At 45.4% G+C, this 24,391-nt stretch overlaps 1 protein-coding gene across 3 annotated transcripts in view; it reads right to left on the bottom strand.

Moving 5' to 3' along the window:
• The window catches only part of GUCY2C (guanylate cyclase 2C), a 1,047,636-nt gene extending 1,045,868 nt beyond the window's left edge, over positions 1-1,768 (bottom strand). For all 3 annotated transcript variants that reach the window (XM_077277787.1, XM_077277788.1, XM_077277789.1), the window contains exon 1: positions 1,483-1,768. In XM_077277787.1, the coding sequence (XP_077133902.1) occupies positions 1,483-1,678 (196 nt within the window). In that variant the 5' untranslated portion in view covers positions 1,679-1,768. The remainder of the gene's footprint in view (positions 1-1,482) is intronic.
• Between the last annotated feature and the right edge of the window lie 22,623 nt (positions 1,769-24,391).

Here is a 24,391-nt window from a genome sequence, read left to right as displayed (position 1 = left end):
GTCAGCGCACATGGGCACTCGTTTTCTTGATCAATGAGACCTCCAGTTAACAGACGCTTAACACAAAAACTGTCAATAGGTGATAAGTTGTAATCGAAGGAAATCCCCTTAAAATCAAGGCTTAGTTTTGGGAGCTACTCTACCGCTGGCTTAAAAACAACACCCGAAAACTCATCTATTTTTTTGCATTTAGCCCCTTTAAATCATATGACTTTCTGGTATCTCCTTATGTGGAGCAGGCTCAGAAACTGAATCCATATCATATTCGTTCTATCTTACTGCTTCTGTTTAACAACTTATATGCTGCTATCAATCACTGACAGCAGCATTTAAATAGTATGATCAGTGGTGCACATGCACTGGTGACCATCGCCCACCCAGTAGCGCAATCGCTGGAGTCAGATGGGTTTTCATTACAGTCCGAACACAATTTTTAAAAAATAAGCATATTTGGTACCAACCTTATCTATAAAAGTTCGATCTATAAAATAAATTAAATGTCACACCTCCCTACAGCTATGTAATAACAGATATTAAAGTGCCATCCCCATTCCCCATCAATAATTACATAATCTTGCCACAGCTCCATTGACAGAAAAATGTAAAAAGTTAGAGGTGTCAGAAAATGGAGACACAAACAATTTTTTTACACATTTCTGTACCGTACATACCGTATATTTTGTATCTCTGTGAGCCGACTGATGCGGAGAATCATATTGCTAGTTCATTTTTCCGACACAATGAAGACTTAAAAATTAACAACAATTGGGTTATGTTCCCACAAGGAGTTTTTGGTGAGTTTTTGATGCAGCGAATTTTTGAAAAAATGCAAGCAACCTATTTTACTTAATAGTTGAAGAAAATCTGAGACATCAAAAACTCACCAAAAAGCTTATGGTGGGAACATAACCTTATAGAACTGTGTTTTTTCTACAATCTCACCACATTTGGAATCTTTTACTTGTTTAACAATGTATTGTAGGGTAAAATGAATGATGTCATTCAAAATTACAACTCAGCCCCCCCAAAAAACAAGCTTTCATGTGACTGTGCAAATGGTTCATCTGAGAGTTCAACTTTAATTTTTCTAATTTGTAAAAAAAAACAACTAAAAGACAAAAAGCTAAACGAGGATCATTTCACCAATCCCACAGAACTTCATATCTACATTAAGTAATACATAAATACAAATAAATATCAGATGACATAATATTCCATCAGTTCACTCAATTGTGTGCAGATATAACTAATGTGGCTATACTTTTATGTCCCCCCTTGTTTCCAGACACAAGAATGCTCAGGAGTCACACATGTAACTGCTTTGTGCTACGTTTCACACTTTGTTAGATGTTGCACAGGACTTTTTTAGCACAATAAATTCTCATTCTGATTATGCATAACATCCGTACTTGGCATCAAATTATTAACAAATTAAATACAGAATAAAAAATATGACAGTATGATAAAATAAATAGGTCTTACCTCCATTTCTTAGGTCATTTTGGATCATAGACAGGCCTAGTTCTACGGCGATTTTAATATATTCTACATTCCATTCTGTTGATGTGTGATTCAATATAATCATATTCAGAGTGTAGCTTCTGTTTCCACATGTTGACATCGCCACGGTTGGCAGCCATTGAATAAATACGAACAAGCAAATCACTGGTTTCATCATTTTACATCAACCATGTTCTATGAACAATTTGCCAGGATATCACTGATACTCTAAGAAAGACTAAATGGCTGCGACAGCAGTGATTACATGTCACTTCCTTTTACTGCCATAGCACAATTGTCTGGTCACATATTAACAAGTGAAGATAACACAGCGGTTGCTTCTGTATTGCATTTTTATTTGTACAGCTAGAGATCATAGTCATTAACTTTCACAGAAAATTGACAATGTCAATAGAAATATTGCTTTTAATTAATGTTCCAAGGAGAAGTAGAGTCATAAAAAACTCATAACAACCTGCTACATGCAACCAAATACTAAAATTACTTAACAGCAAATATTTAGTTAGATGTTGGGATACATTCATCAAGAATATATAAGGGTCTAGTTAATAAGAACGTTATTCGTTTCATATTTTTGGCATGTACAAATAAAACTTTTACAAAAAAAATGTTAAAAAACAAGTCAACCAATAGGTGGTGTAAACTTGGAATTTGCCAGATTTATAAAACAGCATAAATCACTTTAATCTGGAGAATTTTAAGAAGGGCTAGTCTAAGATTAAGGCAGTCTTGATAAATATGTCCCATTGTCTGAAATTATGGTGTCAATTTAATTGTGGGTTATTGCTGTAAATCTCTGTTAAAACTGTATTCTGATTAGTGGAAGACGTGTATTTTTTTTTCAGCAGCCAGCATGCCATGCAGCCTCGGCATTCCTTGCACACACGATTATATTGCACTGCTAAGGCTAGGTTCACATTGCGTTCTGCGTGTCCGTTAAACGGACTACGTTACACCGCGGCATAACGCGGTGTAACATAGTCTGTTAACGCCGCCATTGAATGCAATGTCGGACGCATCGCTTGCACAAGCCCACAATAGGCGTGCGCTAGCGATGTTCCGTCATTGAGTGACGGACCCTGAGACACGGGCTGCAGCGTTTCCGGGACCATCACTGCTAGCGCAGATAGAGCTAGCAGATGCTCTATCTGCGCTAGCGGGCAGTCATACCGGCACTTGCGTTAACAGCAGCCCGTTAACATATGTGTTGAACGGGCTGCTGTTAACGCAATGTGAACCCAGCCTAAGATCGCTGCCGCTGCACTAGACAGGAGGGATGGGTGGTCTGATGTACTGATCACGAGCTGCAGTGGGGTAATATAAGTATAGGGGTGGCGTGCTCTGCTGCTGTGCTGCTCTGTCCCTGCCTCTTACTACAGCTCATGATCAGGACATCAGACTGCCTTCTTCCTCCTGTCTAGTGCGGCGGCAGGGCCAGAAAGAAAAATGGAAAATATATATAAATACAGTATAATTTTGATATCTTTGTAACTGTATCTAGCGCCAGAATTAAGTTAACTTGTCATAATACTACACAATGAGCTTAAAAAAATACATACCACATATATATTTGATATATATATATATATATATATATATATATATATATATATATATATATATATATATATATACTGTATACAGTGGCTTGCAAAAGTATTCACCCTCCATGACATTTTTTGCATTTTGCTATCTCACAACTTGGAATTTCACTTTTTTTATGGTTTTACAACAGTTCATGGAAAGACTGCCTATTTTGCAAGTTTTCTCACCTACAAAGAATTTAGTGATCTGTAATTTTTATCATAGGTATGTGACGCCCAAGGGTCCTGGTTGTCACAGTGGCATCGCTTTCCTCACGGGGAGAGTGATGTCACACTTGGAAGATTCCTCTTAACAGGTAATCAGCACATACAACACCATTCTGACTTCAGGCCAGAAGGGGGAGCTCTACACCCGACTTCAGGGGAGCTGCTCACGCTAGTCAGGAGGAGGAGTTAGTTGCTAGGCAGTTGCTAGGCATTTGGGAAGATTTTAGACAGTTGGTGTCAGACAGCAAATTGGAGCAGTCTGAGGCAGAAAGACAGGTGAGGGGCCGTACAGCCCGAGGTGCTGTAACTCCTAGATAGCGAGGTACAGAAGGAAGAACAGCCTTTAGCTAATATGCCAGAGAGCGAAGCACAGGAGAGTGACAACAAGGGAGAATAGTTGCGACTGGGCTACATCCCTGATTGAGCGCAGACACCGGTAGCCGGAAGAGTGAGGCTTTTGTGGGACATAGCAGAAACCGGTAGGACAGCTGGATTATACATCACCTGTTCGCCCTAACACCCAGGAGACACAGTGACACATAGAGCCCGGGTCGTGATAGAGACCCTGTAAAAAGGCTCAAGTCACCTGTCATATGGGTTTGTGTCCCACTTCACTAAAGGACAAAGAGAACTGTGAGGACCTTGCTAAGAAGCCATAGGCAGTAAGGGACTATAACAACACAGCGCTAGAAGGAAGTCTTTTAACTCCACCTGATAAAGCTGGACTCTGAACTCGCTTCCAAGCCGACCGGACCCTGCCTGTGCCTGTGATCTGGTGCACTGGACTGTGGCTACCTGCTACCATCAGTAAACCAGGTAAAGAGACTGCAAACCTGTGTCCTCATTCTTTACTGCACCTGGGGATATACTTCAGCTGTGGGAAGTTGTACCATCTAGCTGCCATAACATCACCCCAGAGAACACCTTAAAGCAGCGTCGGTATCCACTGACCGAATACCACAGGTGGCGTCACAAACTTTATTATTTCAAAAACCCCTTTAAAGACTATCCCTTTAACATGGGCGCCCAGAGCCATGGACCGGTTCACTGCCGCCATGACACGTCCCTTTAAGTAACAGACCTGGTACCGAGTACCTCACTGCCCTGACGGGCGACTCATTTTGGCATCACGAACAAGATAGACCGACCCAGAAAACGTGTCTTGTGCCCCTAACAGACTATGCTTAAAAGATAGACTTTATTAGGTTGTATGCCAGAGACTTTAATGGGTTTCTAAAGCACCACCATCAAAACACCGCCATAACTGCGTCACACAGTGGTGTGCCCTTTGTTTTCGAAATAACCGCCAACAGACACCAGAAAGAGCCCCGCGAGGAGCGCAGGAAAAGAGGGGTGTGCCATTGTGGGTGGAGCCTGAAGTGAGTGCCCAAGTGAGGACACCGTGCAGGATAACCGCAAGTGAAGACGCTGCAAAGCCCTGGATAGAGGACCAGAAAGAGTGACTAACCGGGCACAGGAGAACCTCTGCAGACTCCAGAGGAGAGACATCAGCCAAACTGAAGGTTAGCACAAGAAAATGGAAATGTCGGACCTGGGAGGTGAACTAGAGGCGGTGGTCTCATCCGCAGGTCCCATGATGCCCCCATGCCCCGCAGTGCCCGCATCACCTGCAAATAGGCCAGACCCTACTGCAGTAACAGCTCCAATGATGCCGCTATCTATGCCCTTTATACCAGGAGCAGCCTGGCTGCCACAATATTCAGGGGAGTCCCACATCCTCAATGACTTTAAAGAAAGACTCTGCAGCTTATTTCAGGTGTACCCCCTGTTGGAACAACAAAAAGTCAAAATCCTAACTGGCCAATTAATTGGTGCAGCTCAAAGAGAAGTAAAATCCTGGTCAGATATTGAAAAAGGAACTGTTGAGCAAATAGCCAAACTGAAAGACACTTTTGACACTCACACTGCAGCAATGGTAAATATGAGATTCTTTGGATGTAATCAGAGGGTGCAGGACAGTATACGGGACTATGCCCTTAACCAAAATTGTGCAGTCCATGCAAGTGCCCCCAAAGGAGAAGATCCAGCTGGCCTCCAGTCCAGGAGGATGCAGGCCTGAGGACCTGCCTTGGAACCAAAAGTAAAAGTGTTATTAATGTAATGTGCACTTGAAAAATGTTTGCATTTGTGTTATGTAACATTCAAGAAAGAAACCTCCCATAAAGGGAAGCAAAGTTATTTTCTGCACTTGTATATATGTTCCTGCAACGTTTAAGAAAACAGCCTCCCATAAAGGGAAGAAAAGTTTACATAACTTATTGCAATGCAAATTTTATAATTTTTGTATATGTCTTAAACCTTTTATTGTCTTTTTGTTTCACCAGTCCAGGAGTACTGCATTTAACAGGGGGGAGTGTGATGTCCCAGGGTCCTAGTTGTCACAGTGACATCGCTTTCCTCACGGGGAGAGTGATGTTACGCTTGGAAGCGATGGATGATTCCTCTTAACAGGTATTCAGCACATACAACACCATTCTGACTTCAGGCCAGAAGGGACTTCAGGGGAGCTGCTCTCTCTGCTCAGGAGGAGGAGTTAGCAGCTAGGCAGTTGCTAGGCATTTGGGAAGATTTTAGGCAGTTGGTGCCAGACAGCAGACTGGAGTAGTCTGAGGCAGAAGGATGGGTGAGGGGCCGTATAGCCTGAGGTGCTGTAACTCCTAGATAGCGAGGTACAGAAGGAAGAACAGCCTTTAGCTAACATGTCAGAGAGTGAAGCACAGGAGAGTGACAACAAGGGAGAATAGATGCGACTGGGCTACATGCCTGATTGAGCGCAGACACAGGTAGCCGGAAGACAGAGGCTTTTGTGGGACTCTAAGACACATAGCAGAAACCGGCAGGACAGCTTGATTAAACATCACCTGTTCGCCCTAACACCCAGGAGACACAGTGACACATAGAGCCTGGGTCGTGATAGAGACCCTGTAAAAAGGTTCGAGTCACCTGTCATATGGGTTTGTGTCCCACTTCACTAAAGGACAAAGAGAACTGTGAGGACCTTGTTAAGAAGCCATATGCAATAAGGGACTATAACAACACAGCGCTAGAAGGAAGTCTTTTAACTCCACCTGATAAAGCTGGACTCTGAACTCGCTTTCAAGCCGGCCGGACCCTGCCTGTGCCTGTGCCTGTGATCTGGTGCCCTGGACTGTGGCTACCTGCTACCATCAGTAAACCAGGTAAAGAGACTCCAAACCTGTGTCCTCGTTCTTTACTGCACCATTCACCATCTTCCATCTACACACCGGGAGCCCTGGGGATATACTTCCGCTGTGGGAAATTGTACCATCTAGCTGCCATAACATCACCCCAGAAGACCCCTTAAAGCAGCGGCGGTCCCCACTGACCAAATACCACAGGTGGCATCACGTACTTTATTATTTCAAAAACCCCTTTAAAGACTATCCCTTTAACATGGGCGCCCAGGGCCACGGACTGGCTCACCGCCGCCGTGACATGTCCCTTTAAGTAACAGACCCGGTACCGAGTACCCCACTGCCCTGACGGGCGACTCAGGTACACTTCAACTGTGAGAGATAGAATCTTTAAAAAAAAAATCCATAAAATCTACATATGATTTCTACATTTTCATCTAAATGCATAAAATAAGTATTTGATGCAATAAAAAACAAAACTTATTATTTGGTACAGTAACCTTTCTTTGAAATTACAGATGCCAGACCTTTCCTCTAGCTCTTGACCAAGTTTGCATACACTGCAGCAGGAATTTTGTCCCACTCCTCCATATAAATCTTCTACAGATCTTTCAGGTTTCAAACTGTCGCTGGGCAACAATGAGTTTCAGCTCCCTCCAAAGATTTAGTATTGGATTCAGATGTGGAGAGTGGTTAGGCCACACCAGGACCTTAAAATGCTTCTTACACAGCCACTACTGCTCTGACTGTGTGTTTCGGGTCATTGTCATGATGGAAGACCCAGCAACCACCCATCTTCAATTCTCTTAATGAAGGAAGGAAGGTGTTTGCCAAAATTTCACAATACATGACCCCATCCATCCTCCCTTCAATACAATTCAATCATTCATCAGTAAAGCATCCCCAAAGTATGATATTTCCCCCATCATGCTGCACAGTTGGGACAGTGTTCTAGTGATTGTACTCATCCTTCTTCTTCCTCTAAACACGGCAAGTCGAGTTGATACCAAAAAGTTATATTTTGGCCTCCTGTGACAACATTACCTTCTCCTTTGCCTCCTCTGGATCATCCAGATGGTCATTGAGAAACTTCAAATGTACCTGAACATGTTCTGGTGTGAGCAGGGGGACTTTGCGTGCACTGCAGGATTTTAATCTATGACGGTGTAGTGTGTTACTAATGGTAATGTTTGAGACTGTGGTCCCTGTTCTCTTCAGGTCATTGACCGGGTCCTCCCGTAATGTTCTTGGCTGATTCCTGACCTTTCTCAGAATCATCCTTACCCCACGAGGTGAGATCTTGCATGGAGGACCAGCGAAGAAAGATTAACAATCATCTTGTGTTTCTTCCATTTTCTAATAATTGCACCAACAGTTGTTGCCTTCTTGCCCAGTTGCTTGCCTATTGTCCTGTAGCCCATCCTAGCCTTGTGCAGGTCTATAATTTTGTTCCCCGTGTCCTTAGACAGCTATTTGGTCTTGGCCATGGTGAAGAGGTTGGAGTGTGATTGGACAGGTGTATTTTATACAGGTAATGAGTTCAAACAGGTGCAATTAATATAGGTAATGTGTGCAGAGTAGGAGAGCTCATTAAAGAAAAACATGTCTGTGACAGTCAGAATTCTGGTTATTAGATGATCAAATACTTATTTCATGCAATAAAATGTAATGTACTTATTTAAAAAAAATACAATGTGATTCTTTTGGTTTTTACTTTTAGATTCTGTCCCTCACAGTTGTTGGGGTCGTGGCCTAGTTGGACACATGTAGTTACAGCTCCTGCAAGATCCTTGTTAAAATCCTGTTTGCCTGGGAAGTGAAGGCGCTTTGGAGAGCTGGAAAGACAAGACTGTGGTTGCTGAACCTCCAGGCACCGACACATACATCTCCCATCATGACAAGGCAGGACAAAAAGCTTCTACAAACTGCTGCACAGGCAGATAGCATTCAGCAAGATGCCCCCCTGCTAAAAGAACAACTGATAAGGAGCAGGGAAAGTGGGTGGACATTGCTGATCACCTAGAACAATATGCTAGGACCCCCAGGACCAGAGAAGTCTCAAGTTGGAAAACACGTAATTTCTGGAATTCCAGTGGTGCACAAGAACGAAAACCAGATCCATCGACTGTATTGTAGAAATACTTGGCACTCATATACAGTAGGTGTATTGAAGAACTTTTTGTTGAATATAAAACTCTAGAAAAATAAGAGACATTTTGGTCAATACCTGGCCTTCATCAGTCATCTGGATAGAGGAGAACTGTGTGGAATTGCGCTGTGTGAGGGTCTGCGGTGTCCACTAGGGTTGAGCGAAACGGGTCGGCAATTTTCAGAAGTCGCCGACTTTTGGCAAAGTCGGGTTTCATGAAACCCAACCCGACCCCTGTGTTGGGTCGGCCATGAAGTCGGCGATCTTCTGAATCTGGAATCGGAATTCCGATACCGATTCCCGATATGTTTAAGATATCGGGAATTGGTATCGGAATTCAGATTTAAGTGTAAAATAAAGAATTAAAATAAAAAATATCGCTATACTTACCCTCTGACGGGCCCTGGTACTAACCGGGAACCTTCCTTCCTTAGAAGCAGCCTTCCAGGACCTTGCGGTGACGTCGCGGTGACGTCGCGGCTTGTGATTGGTCGCGCGGCCGCCCATGTGACCGCTCGCGCGACCAATCACAAGCCGCGACGTCACCGTGACGTCACCGAAGGTCCTGGAAGGGCTGATTCTTAGGAAGGAAGGCTGCCAGAACGAAGCCGAGGGTGAGTATATTCCTATTAGGTATATACTCACCCTCGGACACGCCCTGCTTCTTTCCGGCAACCTTCCTTCCTAAGAATCAGCCCTTCCAGGACCTTCGGTGATGTCACGGTGACGTCGCGGCTTGTGATTGGTCGCGCGAGCGGTCACATGGGCGGCCGCGCGACCAATCACAAGCCGCGACGTCACCGCGACGTCACTGCAAGGTCCTGGAAGGCTGATTCTAAGGAAGGAAGGTTCCCGGTTAGTACCAGGGCCCGTCAGAGGGTAAGTATAGCGATATTTTTTATTTTAATTCTTTATTTTACACTTAAATATGGATCCCAGGGCCTGAAGGAGGAGAGTTTCCGCTCCTTCAGACCCTGGGAACCATTGGAAACCCAATGCACTGCATTGGGTTTCGAGTTTCGGCCGACCCCGACCCCGACTTTTTTATAGGATCGGCCGATTTCACTCGACCCGACTTTTGAAAAAGTTGGGTTTCGTGAAACCCGACCCGATCCTATAAAAGTAAAGGTCGCTCAACCCTAGTGTCCACCACTGGAGGTGTTTCAAGAGGCATTCAGAGTGTGGACATTACAAGATTAAATGGGTGAGGTAGCAATAGTTGTCATCACTAAACCAGGGAAAGATCCAACATGTACAGACTCATATAGGCCAATTTCATTATTGTCAGTGGATATAAAAATTCCAAAAAAACCAAGGCACTGGCTTCAAGATACGATTCATGCCCATGAAAGATGCAGCCCATAAATGTGGGAGAGAGAGCAGTGCTTTCACTCTGGGTGGCAAAAAATTTCAACAGCATATAGGCTTTGGAACATTCTTCCTCTCATGGATTAAACTGTTATACTCTAAGCCTATAACTAAAATTAGGGCTAATGGCTCACTGTCAAACTCCTTAAAGTTATGTAAGGGGACTAGAAAGAGGTGTTCACTCTCTCCCTTGCTATTTGCAATGGCCATTGAGCAACTTGCTGTAAAATTATGAGCTGCTAGATGTGACGGTTCTAAACAAAAGGTGGACCCTCTGAACCGAGACGACGAACCCCCCACGGACGAGCTAACCAGGTAGACCGCCCCCTATACAGGGAGAGTTGGGACAGGCCCATGAGGGACTATTGCCACGGAAGCTTGAGGACCAGGACGGAAAAAACTATGAACTAGTGGAGCGACAGAAACTCTGGATAGATGGATAAAGTAACAAACGGAACTGGCGAGGATGTCAGAGACAAAAAAACTAACAGGAAAAACCTACAGCTACTCAGAGACAGATGGAAACACTACAGAGAAACAGGAGCTGACGAGGTATAGCTGCGGCACAGGAACAGACCAGGTATTGCAGCGGCACAGGGACAGACAGGAATACTGCGGAGACACAGGAATTGCAGCGGCACAGGGACAAAACAGGTATACTGCGAAGACACAGGGATTGCAGTGGCACAGCAGAGACACGGCAACTGGAGGGATACTGCGGAAACAAAGACAAGCCTAAGTCAGAGGAAATGGAACACACAAAGACCTAGGGCGGCCACGAGCACTTGCAAGGCACAAATGATCATCAGGCACAGAGGGGCAGCAGGAAGCAGCTTAAGTACCTGATGCAGCGTGGGACTCACGGGAACAAGTCCTCCTGAACTCTAGAGAGGACGAAAGGAGCGCCGACTGGAAGTTAGAAGTGCGCATGCGCAGCTTTGAATCTAGAGTGCGCGAGCAGCAGAGACCAGGAGCGAGCGCCGAGGAGAAGACGCTGCAGAGGGTCAGGCTTGCTGGGATGCCAAAGACAGGTAATATGACAGGGCGGGGAGGAGGATGGCGGCATGACAGTACCCCCGTCTTTACATCCCTCCCTCCTCTTTAGGCTAGAGAAAAACCTAGCTAAAATTCGAAGAACATGAATGTTCTCCCGAGGCTCCCAGGATCTCTCCTCAGGACCGAAGCCCTTCCAGTCGACCAAAAACAAAGTTCTACCTCTAAGTTTTTTCATGGCCAAAATGTCCCTAACCGCAAAAACATTGTCCGCGGAAACAGGCGGAGGCGAAGAAAGAGTTGAGGTATGAAACTGATTAAACACTACAGGCTTAAGGAGAGATACATGAAAAGAATTAGGAATACGAAGGGAAGCAGGTAACTTAAGTTTGTAAGAAACGTTGTTAATACGTGCCAAAACCTCAAAAGGACCAATGTAGCGGGGACCCAGTTTATGCGAAGGGATTTTAAGGCAAATAAATCTAGAAGAAAGCCAGACCTTGTCCCCAGGATGGAATACAGGGGAATCGAGACACCTTTTATCTGCCTGTCTCTTTATCCTATGCTGAGCTAGTTCGAGAGCAGACTTGGTCTCCTGCCAGACCCTGGAAAATTCTCTAGACAGAAGATCAGCCGCTGGCACAGTAGAGACGGGAGGAACCGGTAGAGGAAGACCAGAATGTTGTCCATAGAAGACAAAAAATGGAGACTTGGTAGAAGCTTCGCTGGTATGATTATTATAAGAAAACTCGGTAGTAAGTCAGACCAATCATTCTAATGAGCGTTGGAGAAATGCCGGAGATAAGTAACCAAAATATGATTAGTGCACTCCACTTGGCCGTTGGACTGTGGATGATAGGCCGAAGAGAAGTCAAGCGAGATGTTCAACGATTTACAGAGTGATCTCCAGAATCGAGCCGTGAACTGAACTCCACGGTCAGAAACAATATGCTGTGGGAGACCATGAGTGCGGAAAATACGTTGAACAAAAATCTTCGCCAACACAGGAGCAGAAGGCAGACCAGGAAGAGCAATGAAATGAGCCATTTTAGAAAAACGGTCCACGACCACGAGGATGACGGTGCAACCACAAGAACGAGGTAGGTCAGTTATGAAGTCCATTGCAATATGTTGCCACGGTGCAGCAGGCACTGGAAAAGGATGTAGAAGGCCGGATGGTAACTGCCTTGGAACTTTGTTCTTGGCGAAGGATGGACAGGAGATGACAAAATCTCGGACATCTTTTAAAAGAATCGGCCACCAGTAGTAGCAGGATATTAGATCGAGAGTTTTCTTGGAACCGACATGACCCGATAGCTTGGAGGCATTTCCCCAGAGTAAAACACGTCTCCTGTTCTGCTCAGAAACAAAAGTTTTACCCGGAGGTAAAGAGGTCATAGAGACAGGAGCAAGTGAGATGACTCTGGTGGGATCAATGATGTGCGTGGACTCCTCCTCAGCATCCACCGATAGGAAGGACCTGGGTAGAGCATCGGCCTTGAAGTTCTTAACACCGTGCAGGAAGCGGAGTTCAAAGTCAAATCGGGCGAAGAACAAGGCCCACCTGGCCTGCAGTGGATTCAGTCGGTGAGCAGAATGGATATATGCTAAATTCTTGTGATCCATATAGATGATAAAGGGATGTAAGGCTCCTTCCAACAGATATCTCCACTCCTCCAATGCCAATCTGATGGCCAATAGTTCTCTGTCACCAATGGAGTAATTTCTTTCAGAAGATGAAAAAATCTTGGAGAAGAAGCCACAAGGCACAAGGCGACCAGTAGAGGACTTCTGAGAAAGCACAGCTCCGGCTCCGATAGCAGAGGCATCAACCTCTAAGAAGAAGGGTTTATTAGCTTCAGGGCGATGGAGTATAGGAGCGGAGGCGAATGCTTCTTTGAGAGACTGGAAAGCCTCTTCGGCCTCTGCTGGCCAAAGATGAGGATTGGCGCCCTTCTTAATCAGGGAGGAGTGTTATGATTCGGTGACCTTGGAGCCGCATGAAACTTTCTCAGGAGAAGGTGGAACCTGTACTGACCGCAAACCCTAAACTGTCACCGCAACTAGAAGTAGCCGTGGGGTGTACCTAACACATCCTAGACACCTCGACACAGCCGGAGGACTAAATAACCCTATAGATGGAAATGGGAATTCTATCTTGCCTCAGAGCAGAACCCCAAAGGATAGGCAGCCCCCCACAAATATTGACTGTGAGTATTAGAGGAAAGACATACGCAGGCAGAAATCAGGATTTAGCAAAAGAGGCCACGCTAGCTAAATAGGAAAGGATAGGACAGAATACTAAGCGGTCAGTATTAAAACCCTAAAAATATCCACAGCAGATAATACAAAAATTCCACCATCTAACTAAAGACATGGAATGTATATCTGCATCTCCTGAGAATCCAACTTGACTGAAATATCCAAACACAGTCTAAGCTGGACAAGAAAAAACATTGAATAGTACTGAATTGTAAAGCACACAGCATGTGTGCTGTAAAAACAAAACCAGACACTTATCTTTGCTGATTTGGCAGCAGGGCAGGAGGAACCAGACAGAGATGCAAAACCTCCAAGAACAATGGACAACTGGCAAGGGCTAATGAATCCTGCACACCTAAATATCCCAGTCAGAGCTGCAATCAGCAGGGACACCTGCCCAGGATTGCAACCCAGGGACAACTGCATTACTACCAACAACCACCAGAGGGAACCCAAGAGCAGAATTCACAACAGAGGAGATGGGAGCAGACAAAGAGGAGAAGTGAGGAATAAACTGGCGATAGTAATTCGCGAATCCTAGAACACGCTGAATCGCCTTAACCCCAAGCGGACGAGGCCAGTTGAGTACAGCAGAAACTTTACCCGGGTCCATACACAGGCCAGAATCGGAGATGATGAAACCCAAGAATGGTAGAGATGACTGTTCAAAGGCACACTTCTCAAGTTTTGCATAAAGACAATTCTCTCTCAGACGAAGAAGAACTTGCCGCACATCTCTTCTATGAGAACGGAGATCCGGTGAAAACACAAGGATGTCGTCCAAATACACCACAACACAGGTGTAAAGTAGATCCCGAAAAACGTCATTCACCAACTCTTGAAAAACTGCAGGAGCATTACATAGACCGAAGGGCATCACTAAATACTCATAATGACCATCCCTGGTGTTAAACGCAGTCTTCCATTCGTCTCCCGCACGAATTCAGATCAAATTGTAAGCTCCCCTGAGGTCCAGTTTAGTAAAGACTCGTACTGTTGTGAACTGTGTTTCTGGGCTCCCTCTGGTGGTCACTAACGGTATTGTGTTAGGTATGTCTTGTTGCAGGCCTGAGCTCCAGCTGTGTCGTTAAGCAGCGGGTGTTTCCTATTTGAGTCTCCTCTGGACTCAGTCTCTTGCCTGGCATCGTTGTATCCAGACCTATTTGGTCTCCTCCGGATTCCTTTCAGTCTGCCTCATGCAAGAAAAAGTCTGTTTTGTACAATTTGGATCGTTTGCATTATTCAGTGTTTTTGTCCAGCTTGCTTTACATTTGATTTTTGACTCGCTGGAAGCTCTAGGGGGCTGATATTCTCCCTCCACACCGTCAGTCGGTGTGGGGGTTCTTGAATGTTCAGCGTGGATGTTTTGTAGGGTTTTCTGCTAACCGCATAGTCCACTATCTATTTTCTGCTATCTAGACTATTGGGCCTCACTTTGCTGAATCTAGTTCATCTCTACGTTTGTGTTTTCCTCTTGCCTCACCGTTATTATTTGTTGGGGGCTTTCTATATCTTTGGGGTTCAATTTCTCTGGAGGCAAGCGAGGTCTTATTTTTTCCCTCTAGGGGTAGTCAGTTCTCCGGCTGGCTCGAGACGTCTAGAACCAACGTAGGCACGTTCACCGGCTACTTTTAGTTGTTTGTGTCAGGATCAGGTATGCGGTTAGCCCAGTTTCCACCTCCCTAGAGCAGTATTTATATTTTTGCTATCTTGCCGGAATATCAGAGATCCTCTGCCATTGGGATCATAACAACTCGTGCTCCTCGCAGACGATCAAAGAGTTCAGGGATGAGAGGAAGTGGATACTTGTTTTTAATGGTGATATTATTGAGGCCACGGTAATCAATGCAGGGACGAAGAGAACCATCCTTCTTCTTGACGAAGAAAAACCCAGCTCCTGCAGGTGAAGAGGACTTCCGAATAAAGCCTCTGGCCAGATTTTCTTAGACGTACTCAGACATGGCTTGGGTCTCGGAGGAGGACAGAGGATAAATGCGACCTCTGGGAGGAGTAGAACCGGGTACAAGATCTATGGGACAGTCGTATGCACGATGCGGAGGTAAGACCTCTGCCTCCTTTTTGTTGAAGACGTCCGAAAAAGAGTGATAAGCTGCGGGTAGGTTCGCTAGTTCCGGAACCGGAGAAGAGGAACTAGCAGGCTTGACGGGAAGCAGGCATCTATTTCGACAAAACTATCCCCAGGATAGGACATCTCCAGTATGCCAGTTCAGAGTAGGTTCATGATTCCTCAGCCAAGGAAGACCCAAAAGAAACGTATGGGATAACGACGGTAAAACATAAAAAGCCAATTTCTCACGATGTAGAGCTCCAATTTGAATCTCAACCTCCTCGGTGACAGCAGTAACAACCTCCCGCAAAGGCTGATCATCGACAGATGCTATTTGCCTAGGAACCTCTAAGGATCTGACAGGAATCCCAAGCCTCTCGACCAGCTCAAGTTGAACAAAATTCCCAGCCGCACCTGAATCTACATAAGCCTCAAGAGAGAAGCGACTGGAACCCATGTGCAAAATAACAGACAAAATCAGAGGGGGAGAGGAATTATAGCTACCTAGGGAGGCCTCTCTTACCTGTCCTAGGTGGAGGCATTTCTGGAACTGGCTTCTGTTGGCAGGAACGCAGAAGATGCGAGGCGCTGCCGCAATAGAAACATAGGCCTTGTGCGAGTCTCTCCTTTCGGCGCAGCTCGGCGGGCTTGAGGTGATCTACCTGCATGGGCCCAGGAGAAGAAGAGGAAGAAACTGCAGTGGTTTCGGAAACGGAAGCACCTCGTATAACTGGAGATAAACGAGGGGATCTCCTCTCTCTGACAACCTCACGAGAACGCTCCTGAAAGCGTAAGTCAATGCGACTCGCTAAAGAAATAAGGTCATCCAAAACAGTAGGAGTATCCCATCCTGCCAGCTCATCCTTAATATGAGAAGACAGGCCTTGCCAAAATGCTCCCACCAATGCCTGATTATTCCAACCTAAATCAGAAGACAGCGTCCGAAAACGGATGGCATATTGAGCTACGGAGAGGGTACCCTGGTAAAGGTTGAAAAGGGACTCTGTAGTAGAAACCAAATGACCTGGTTCATCAAATACCTTGCAAAAGGTATCTAAAAAAATATTGAGTTGCGAAACTACCGGATCATCTTGGTCCCAGAGGGGATTCACCCAGGCCAAAGCCTCGCTCTCCAAATGGGAAACTACAAAAGCTATTTTAGGTCGGTCGGTAGGGTATAGTAGCGGGGACAACTCAAAGTATAGTAGACACTGATTGAGAAACCCGCAACATAATTTAGGATCCCCACCATACTGAGGTGGCCTAGCTAGACGAGGCGAGGGTTGCGGAGCAGAAGCCTGGATAGGAGCAGAGGCGACCTGTTGAAGGGAGAGAAACTGATTATCCACAGAGGCTATATAAGTCAAAATATGGGACTGAGTCTCCCGCTGTTGACTAAGCTCCTGCTGAAGAGCTGCCAACTGTGAGACATTCCCAGGATCAGAAGACTGTAGAGCCGCGAGACACAACTCCATGTTTTTTAGGAAGGACATGATTCTGGTCTCATTATCTTGCAAAAAAAGTAGTTCCTTCTGAGTGGCGGAGACACCAGCGGGGTCCATGGCCTGATGATACTGTGACGTTCTAAACAAAAGGTGGACCCTCTGAACCGAGATGATGAACCCTCCACAGACGAGCTAACCAGGTAGACCGTCCCTATACAGGGAGAGTTAGGGGCAGGCCCGTGAGGGACTATCGCCATGGAAGCTGGAGGACCAGGACGGAAAAAACTATGAACTAGTGGAGCGACAGAAACTCTGGATAAATGGGTAAAGTAACAAATGGAGCTGGCGAGGATGTCAGAGACAAAAAGACTAACAGGAAAAACCTACAGCTACTCAGAGACAGACGGAAACACTACAGAGACACAGGAGCTGACGAGGTATAGCTGTGGCACAGGAACAGACCAGGTATTGCAGCGGCACAGGGACAGACAGGAATACTGCAGAGACACAGGAATTGCAGCGGCACAGGGACAAAACAGGTATACTGCGAAGACACAGGGATTGCAGCGGCACAGCAGAGACACGGCAACTGGAGGGATACTGCGGAAACAAAGACAAGCCTAAGTCAGAGGAAATGGAACACACAAAGACCTAGGGCAGCCACGAGCACTTGCAAGGCACAAATGATCATCAGGCACAGAAAAGCGGCAGGAAGCAGCTTAAGTACCTGATGCAGCGCGGGACTTCCGGGAACGAGTCCTTCTGAACTATAGAGAGGACGAAAGGAGCGCCGACCGGAAGTTAGAAGTGCACATGCGCAGCTTTGAATCTAGAGTGCGCGCGTGAGCAGCAGAGACCAGGAGCGAGCGCCGAGGAGAAGACACTGCAGAGGGTGAGGCGCGCTGGGATTCCGAAGACAGGTAAGTATGACAAGGCGGGGAGGAGGATGGCGGCATGACACTAGATAGGTGAAAGGCTTTATCTACAATACAGTAGAGGAAAATGTTGTGTTGTATGTTGACGACCTTCTGATGTTCCTTGGGGACACTGATAATACCCTGGTAAATACTGTTGCAATTGTAAATGAATTTTGATATAATTCGGGGCTTCAAATCAAAAGGAATAAGTGTATATTAATGCCGGTAGATTAATTATCTCAAAACTCTAAAGTACAACAACCATGCTTGACAGTGGGATGAGAATTTAAATATTTAGGAATCAATATATGTTAATATTAGAGCCTTTGTCTCTTTGAATCTGGTCCCTTGTACTCTAAGTTTCAACAAAAAATTCACCTGGTGGAAGATACCCTTATCAGTGATTGGACGAACAAACCTGGTTAAGATGATACTGATGCCTCAACTGCTCTATATTATTCACAACACCGCAGTATGGCTTCCCTTGAAACACATACAAATTTCAGGCTATGTTTAGGTAATTGATTTGGAAAATGGGGAATGTTCGAATTAAATATGACACATTACAAGGGGATAGAGTGGAGGGGGGTCTTGCTGCAACAAATCCATGGCTGTATTTCTTATCGACGCATCTTCAACAGCTCAAACTACTGCAGGGTAATATTGTGACCATGCTGCAGAACCATACAGAAGGTATCCCAATTATCCCCTTTTTGGAGATGGGCTACCAGGTGAGGCAGCAAAAGAAGCTTGCAATGGTGCTCCTTATGATAAATATGCGGGAAGAAGCTAAGCAGTTGTTAGACATAGATGGGCATACATTGTTTACCACAATATGGCAAAACCCAAGACTTCCACAAATGTTTAGACTAGAGAACTTTAACTCCTGGAGAAAAGCTGGTCTGTTTACTATTGCCCAACTCCAGATAAGTGGGGTGTTTAAAAGTTTCCAACAGCTAAAAGAGGAATTTCTTCTCCCAAATAACTATTTCTTCCAATATCGCCAAAAAAATTAAAAAATCAAGAGCCGATAGGTTCTATTAGTATATGTTCCAGTGCCTTGTTGTGGGCTGTCAGGTTGTCATCACACAGGGAGTTCTCACATTGCATACAGGATTTCACAGCCGGGAGAGGAGAGTCTGTACAGTAAGTACAGAAGATCCTGGTAACCTTGATATCAGGCTTAGTAGACTCAAAACACTCCATTGGTGATCTGTACTCAGAAATTCAACAAGGCTGCCAGTGTTACTTGCGCTCCTCCAGACTTTGTTGCTGCCACGTACAAGAAAAAAATCTTATTCAAATCCCTTCCATATTCTACAATAATTCTGCTCTTATCTGCAATTCGTCAACGGTGAGGTGTGGCAGCAGGATTAGCGTATGACAGGCATCTAGTCAAGTATTACTGCCTTATAAATTGTAAGCCATCTGTTTTTTCCATGCCCTCATTGACCAATTCATGTGCATTTTAGTGGGTTCTGTACTCAGACATTCATCAAAGCAGGGAAAATTAAATGATTTAATACTGTATGTCCATTCACAGTTTCTCTGTAACATCTGTATGTAAGAGGTAGATGTGGGAGACTTTACAGTACTGGAGCTGCAATTACCACTTCTGAACTCTTCAGTGCTGACTTTCCAAGTATTTCTGAGTGGTTCTTGAAGTATGTTTGGGTTCATTGTCCTGATGGAAGACTCATGACATACTATGATGCAAACCCAGCATTCTGACCCTGGGAACTACACTGCAACCCAAACTCATTTGGGAATCTTCATATTTCAAGGTACCCAAAGCCACAGGCAGAAAAACCACCAAAGAAAATATCCTAGAACCGCCACCATATTTGACTGTACTTATTGCTTTCTTTTATTTGTAGGCCTCTTTCCATTTACACTAAACAGTAGAATTATGTGCTTTACCCAAAAAAACTCTATCTGGTCTCATCTGTTCACAAGACACTTGATGGCCCTCTATCGATAGAAAGGGCCACCTGATGACCCTTTACATATAGTGATGGCCGGCTGATGGCTCAGCCAAAAATGAAAAAAAAAAGACTAATAATAATAATAATTCAGTATGTTTGATTATGTCTCACACACCACGTGGCCTGATAAGGTATTAAAATCATAAATGTAATTTATGGAATGCAAATGTGTAAAAACGCAGCAAAAACACTGCGTGTGAACATAACCCAAGTTGCTGAGGAGCATTTTTTTCTCTTACTTTTTTGCCTTATATACAAGTCATTATCCTGGAAATAATTTTTCTTAACATTTTTTCCAATCAAATCCATTTTAAGTGCGTTTTTCTATATTTTAATGTCAGTCCATAAAAGTGGCGTAATACTGACAATATTGTTTTTAGCACCGACCTAGGATTCAGAGATGCATCCAGGGGTCTTCCCCATGCTGTTCCCATGCCATTTCTGCATTATTTACAAAGTTTTCAGCTATTTTTAGACCCCCTTCAGACCTTGGAGGGTGGGGGGGTGCTGGAAAAATGCTCGATTTTCCCATTGACTCCCATTATACTCATTATTCAGGATGAGCACCCGAGCATTACAATTTGCTCTACTCGAATAACAAGTACCCAAGAATTTTAGCGCTCACTCATCACTATTTGTGAGTTGTGCACCATATCTAACGCTTCTGACAAGCATGATACTCTACACAATATATAACATGATGTGTATCATAGTTGCTGAAAAATAAATATTAATTAAGAATATGGACGTGCACACGGTTCCCTCTATTTTTCGTCTAGTAGGCTGTGCATACCAGCGATTCCGGCACCGACCGATTACAGCTGGGACGTGGTAAGCTCAAAACTTTTTCTAAGTCTCTAGAAATCCTAAATCTCCCTAAAATAAAATTTGCAGAATTGATATCGAGAATAGATGATATGGGATTTAATAAAATCAGGATGTGGAAACAAATCCAATCCACACATTCCATACCTATGTAACAAATATACCACTAGAATCATACTGTACATGCAAGACTAGGGAACAAAGCTCCCCACCATAGGGATAAAAAAAAATCATAATAAAGAAAGTATGTATCTGTTGTAATCATTCATCCACATTCTCTGCCTCAATGTGTTTCCCCTCTCGATCATTGTTCATCACGACATCAAAAGAAAGAGAAGTGATGGGCATGTAAGACAGCATATAAATTGGCCAATTCATGTATGCCCATCAACCACGGCGAGGTGACCTCCTTCTGATGGGTTCTATACTCCTAAACATGCCTCTCTTGGGCTATAAGCCTAAAATTTAAATGGGCAAACATGCCTCTCTCAAATTTTAAACCTATAACTTATATAACATAAAACATATAGTTACAATTTCATCCAGTTTTATAGCTCAGTCCTATTTATTGCTCTAAGTTGCAGTACCCAACAAAGCAAATACTTTACATGCAGACCTGGGTCTCATAGATAAGAGGATGCTGAGCTCTCCATAGTGCTGCGGCCTCTTCAGGTAGCTGATGGGCAAGATGCAAAGAGTCAGATACCAAATGAACTAATCTTGATAACTTATTCTACAGATAGGCGATCAGTTTCAACTCCTTGATCATCACTTTAACCCCTTCATCCCCAAGCGATTTTCCATTTTCGTTTTTTCCTCTCCTTTTCCAGAAGCCATTGGGTTGGCAGATTGCACTAAATAAAAGAGTAATGAAGAGTAATCACAACCCGAGGTCCACCTTGCAGAGATGGAAAACTGCTGCTATAGAGCAATGGCGGAACCATGCAGCTAGGTGGAAAGTTAAACGTACAGTGTTAAAGCGTCACACTGTGTGAACAGAACACTTCGTGTCCAGCTCTGTTACCGCACAGAAAGGAACAGCGAAAAACAAAGTGCTGACCCTGTTACACATTACAGGGAACCAGCACGTGGGTAGAGCTCGCGCTGCGAGTAGATTGTGCTAACCGCGCATATGAGACGCCAGACACACAAGCACGTGGGTAGAGCTCGCTCTGCGAGCAGATTGTGCTTACCGCACAAGAGATGCTAGATGCTCGACCTTGTCGCTTTCCCAGTGAGGTCTAGTCTGAGGGTTGGTACTTGTTCTGTGACTCAACTGTGCTAATTGCACACAAGGAGGAAACAGATGCTAAGCCAAGCAAAGTATGACAAACTAATCCTGCCTAGCCACGTAAGTACTCACTGGGATTAGAGCGACACATTCACACATGCAGAGTGCTAGAGTTTCTACTGGCAACAACCACACATCTATATATATAATTGTCTAAGGGTTTTTCTGTCTGTCTGTGTGTCCTGGAAATCCCGCGTCTCTGATTGGTCGAGGCCGCCGGGCACAGCATGGCGACGATGATGTCATAAAGGTTGCCTCGACCAATCAGCGACGGGCACAGTCTGCTGCGAATTCGCCTCGACCAATCAGCGACGGGCACAGTATCGACGTAGATGTCATAATGGTTGCCATGGCGACGATGATGTCATAAAGGTTGCCTCGACCAATCAGTGACGGGCACAGTCTGCCGCAAATTCTGGAATCATCATTGTCCATATACTACCGGGACATGCATATTCTAAAATACCCGATGCGTTACAATCGGGCCACAGTCTAGTAAATGATACTAGCGCAGCGGCATGCACCTCTGAGAACCTTTTATACACTAGGCCCATGTCCAGTCAGACAGGACCTTACCTGTGGACCAATCCGGCACTACGACATCACCAGAGCAGTTGATGTCCAACCACCAATGAGAAGACGCCACCTCACTGACATGCTCAGTACGGTGATCTCCGGACTTAAACTCCAGAGTGCCGGACTACACCTGAATATTACTGATTACTAAGGGCTTGGATGGAGAGCTAGCAGTAACCAAGCATACACCACAAGCCTGAGCAAGACGCTGGGACCGATGTCTATGCTCAGCAGCGTCTGCAGCGGCTGAACCTGAATGGGAGACCGCAGAGGCAGATAAGGCTTGGGATCTATCCAGTGCATTGGGAGAATCCCGATGCCTAACAGCCATAACTTTTAACCCCTTCCCGACCTTTGACGCCACGTAGGCGTCATGAAAGTCGGTGCCAATCCGACCCATGACGCCTATGTGGCGTCATGGAATGATCGCGTCCCTGCAGATCGGGTGAAAGGGTTAACTCCAATTTCACCCGATCTGCAGGGTCAGGGGGAGTGGTGCTTCAGCCCAGGGGGGGTGGCTTCACCCCCCCCCCCGTGGCTACGATCGCTCTGATTGGCTGTTGAAAGTGAAACTGCCAATCAGAGCGATTTGTAATATTTCACCTAAAAAACTGGTGAAATATTACAATCCAGCCATGGCCGATGCTGCAATATCATCGGCCATGGCTGGAAACACTGATGTGACCCCCCCACCCCACCGATCGCCCCCCCAAGCCACCGATCTGTGGTCCGCTCCCCTCTGTCTTGTGCTCCGCTCCCCCGTCCTCCTGTCCGCTCCCCCCGTGCCCCTATGCCACCCCCCGTGCTCCGACTCCCCCCCCGTGCCCCGATCTCCACCCCCTTATACTTACCGAGGCTCCCGGTGTCCATCCGTCTTCTCCATGGGCGCCGCCATCTTCCAAAATGGCGGGCGCATGCGCAGCGCGCCCGCTGAATCTGCCGGCCGGCAGATTCGTTCCAGGTATAGTTTGATCACTGTGATAAAACCTATCACAGTGATCAAAATAAAAAAAATAGTAAATGACCCCCCCCTTTATCACCCCCATAGGTAGGGACAATAATAAAAAAAAGAAAATATTATTTTTTCTTTTTCCACTAGGGTTAGGGTTAGAACTAGGGTTATAACTAGGGGTAGGGTTAGTGTTAGGGGTAGGGTTAGGGTTAGGGGTAGGGTAAGGGCATGTGCACACAGTGAGGATTTGGCTGCGGATCCGCAGCGGATTGGCTGCGGATCCGCAGCGGATTGGCAGCAGATCCGCAGCGGATTGGCCGCTGCGAATTCGTAGCAGTTTTCCATCAGGTTTACAGTACCATGTACACCTATGGAAAACCAAATCCGCTGTGCCCATGGTGCGGAAAATTCCGTGCGGAAACGCTGCATTGTATTTTCCGCAGCATGTCAATTCTTTGTGTGGATTCCGCAGCGTTTTACACCTGTTCCTCAATAGGAATCCGCAGGTGAAAGCCGCACAAAAAACACTGGAAATCCGCTGTAAATCCGCAGGTAAAGCGCAGTGCCTTTTACCTGCAGATTTTTCAAAAATCGTGCGGAAAAATCTCACACAAATCCGTAACGTGGGCACATAGCCTTAGGGTTAGGGTTGGAATTAGAGTTAGAGTTGGAATTAGGGCTAGGGTTGGAAATAGGGTTAAGATTAGGCTTGTGTTTAGGGTTACGGATAGGGTTAGGGGTGTGTTGGGGTTACAGTTGTGGTTAGGGTTGGGATTAGGGTTAGCGTTGGGATTAGGGTTAGGATTAGGGTTAGGGTTGGGATTAGGGTTACGGGTGTGTTGGGGTTAGGGTTGTGGTTAGGGGTGTGTTGGGGTTAGGGTTGTGATTAGGGTTATGGCTACAGTTGGGATTAGGGTTAGGGGTGTGTTGGGGTTAGTGTTGAAGTTAGAATTGAGGGGTTTCCACTGTTTAGGCACATCAGGGGTCTCCAAACGCAACATGGCGCCACCATTGATTCCAGCCAATCTTGCTCCCTCCCTTCCAAGCCCTGA

Source organism: Ranitomeya variabilis, chromosome 8 (genome assembly GCF_051348905.1).
Source record: "Ranitomeya variabilis isolate aRanVar5 chromosome 8, aRanVar5.hap1, whole genome shotgun sequence".
Taxonomy (NCBI): domain Eukaryota; kingdom Metazoa; phylum Chordata; class Amphibia; order Anura; family Dendrobatidae; genus Ranitomeya; species Ranitomeya variabilis.
Note: the sequence above shows the minus strand (reverse complement) of the source record. Positions and strands in the feature narration are given on the sequence as shown.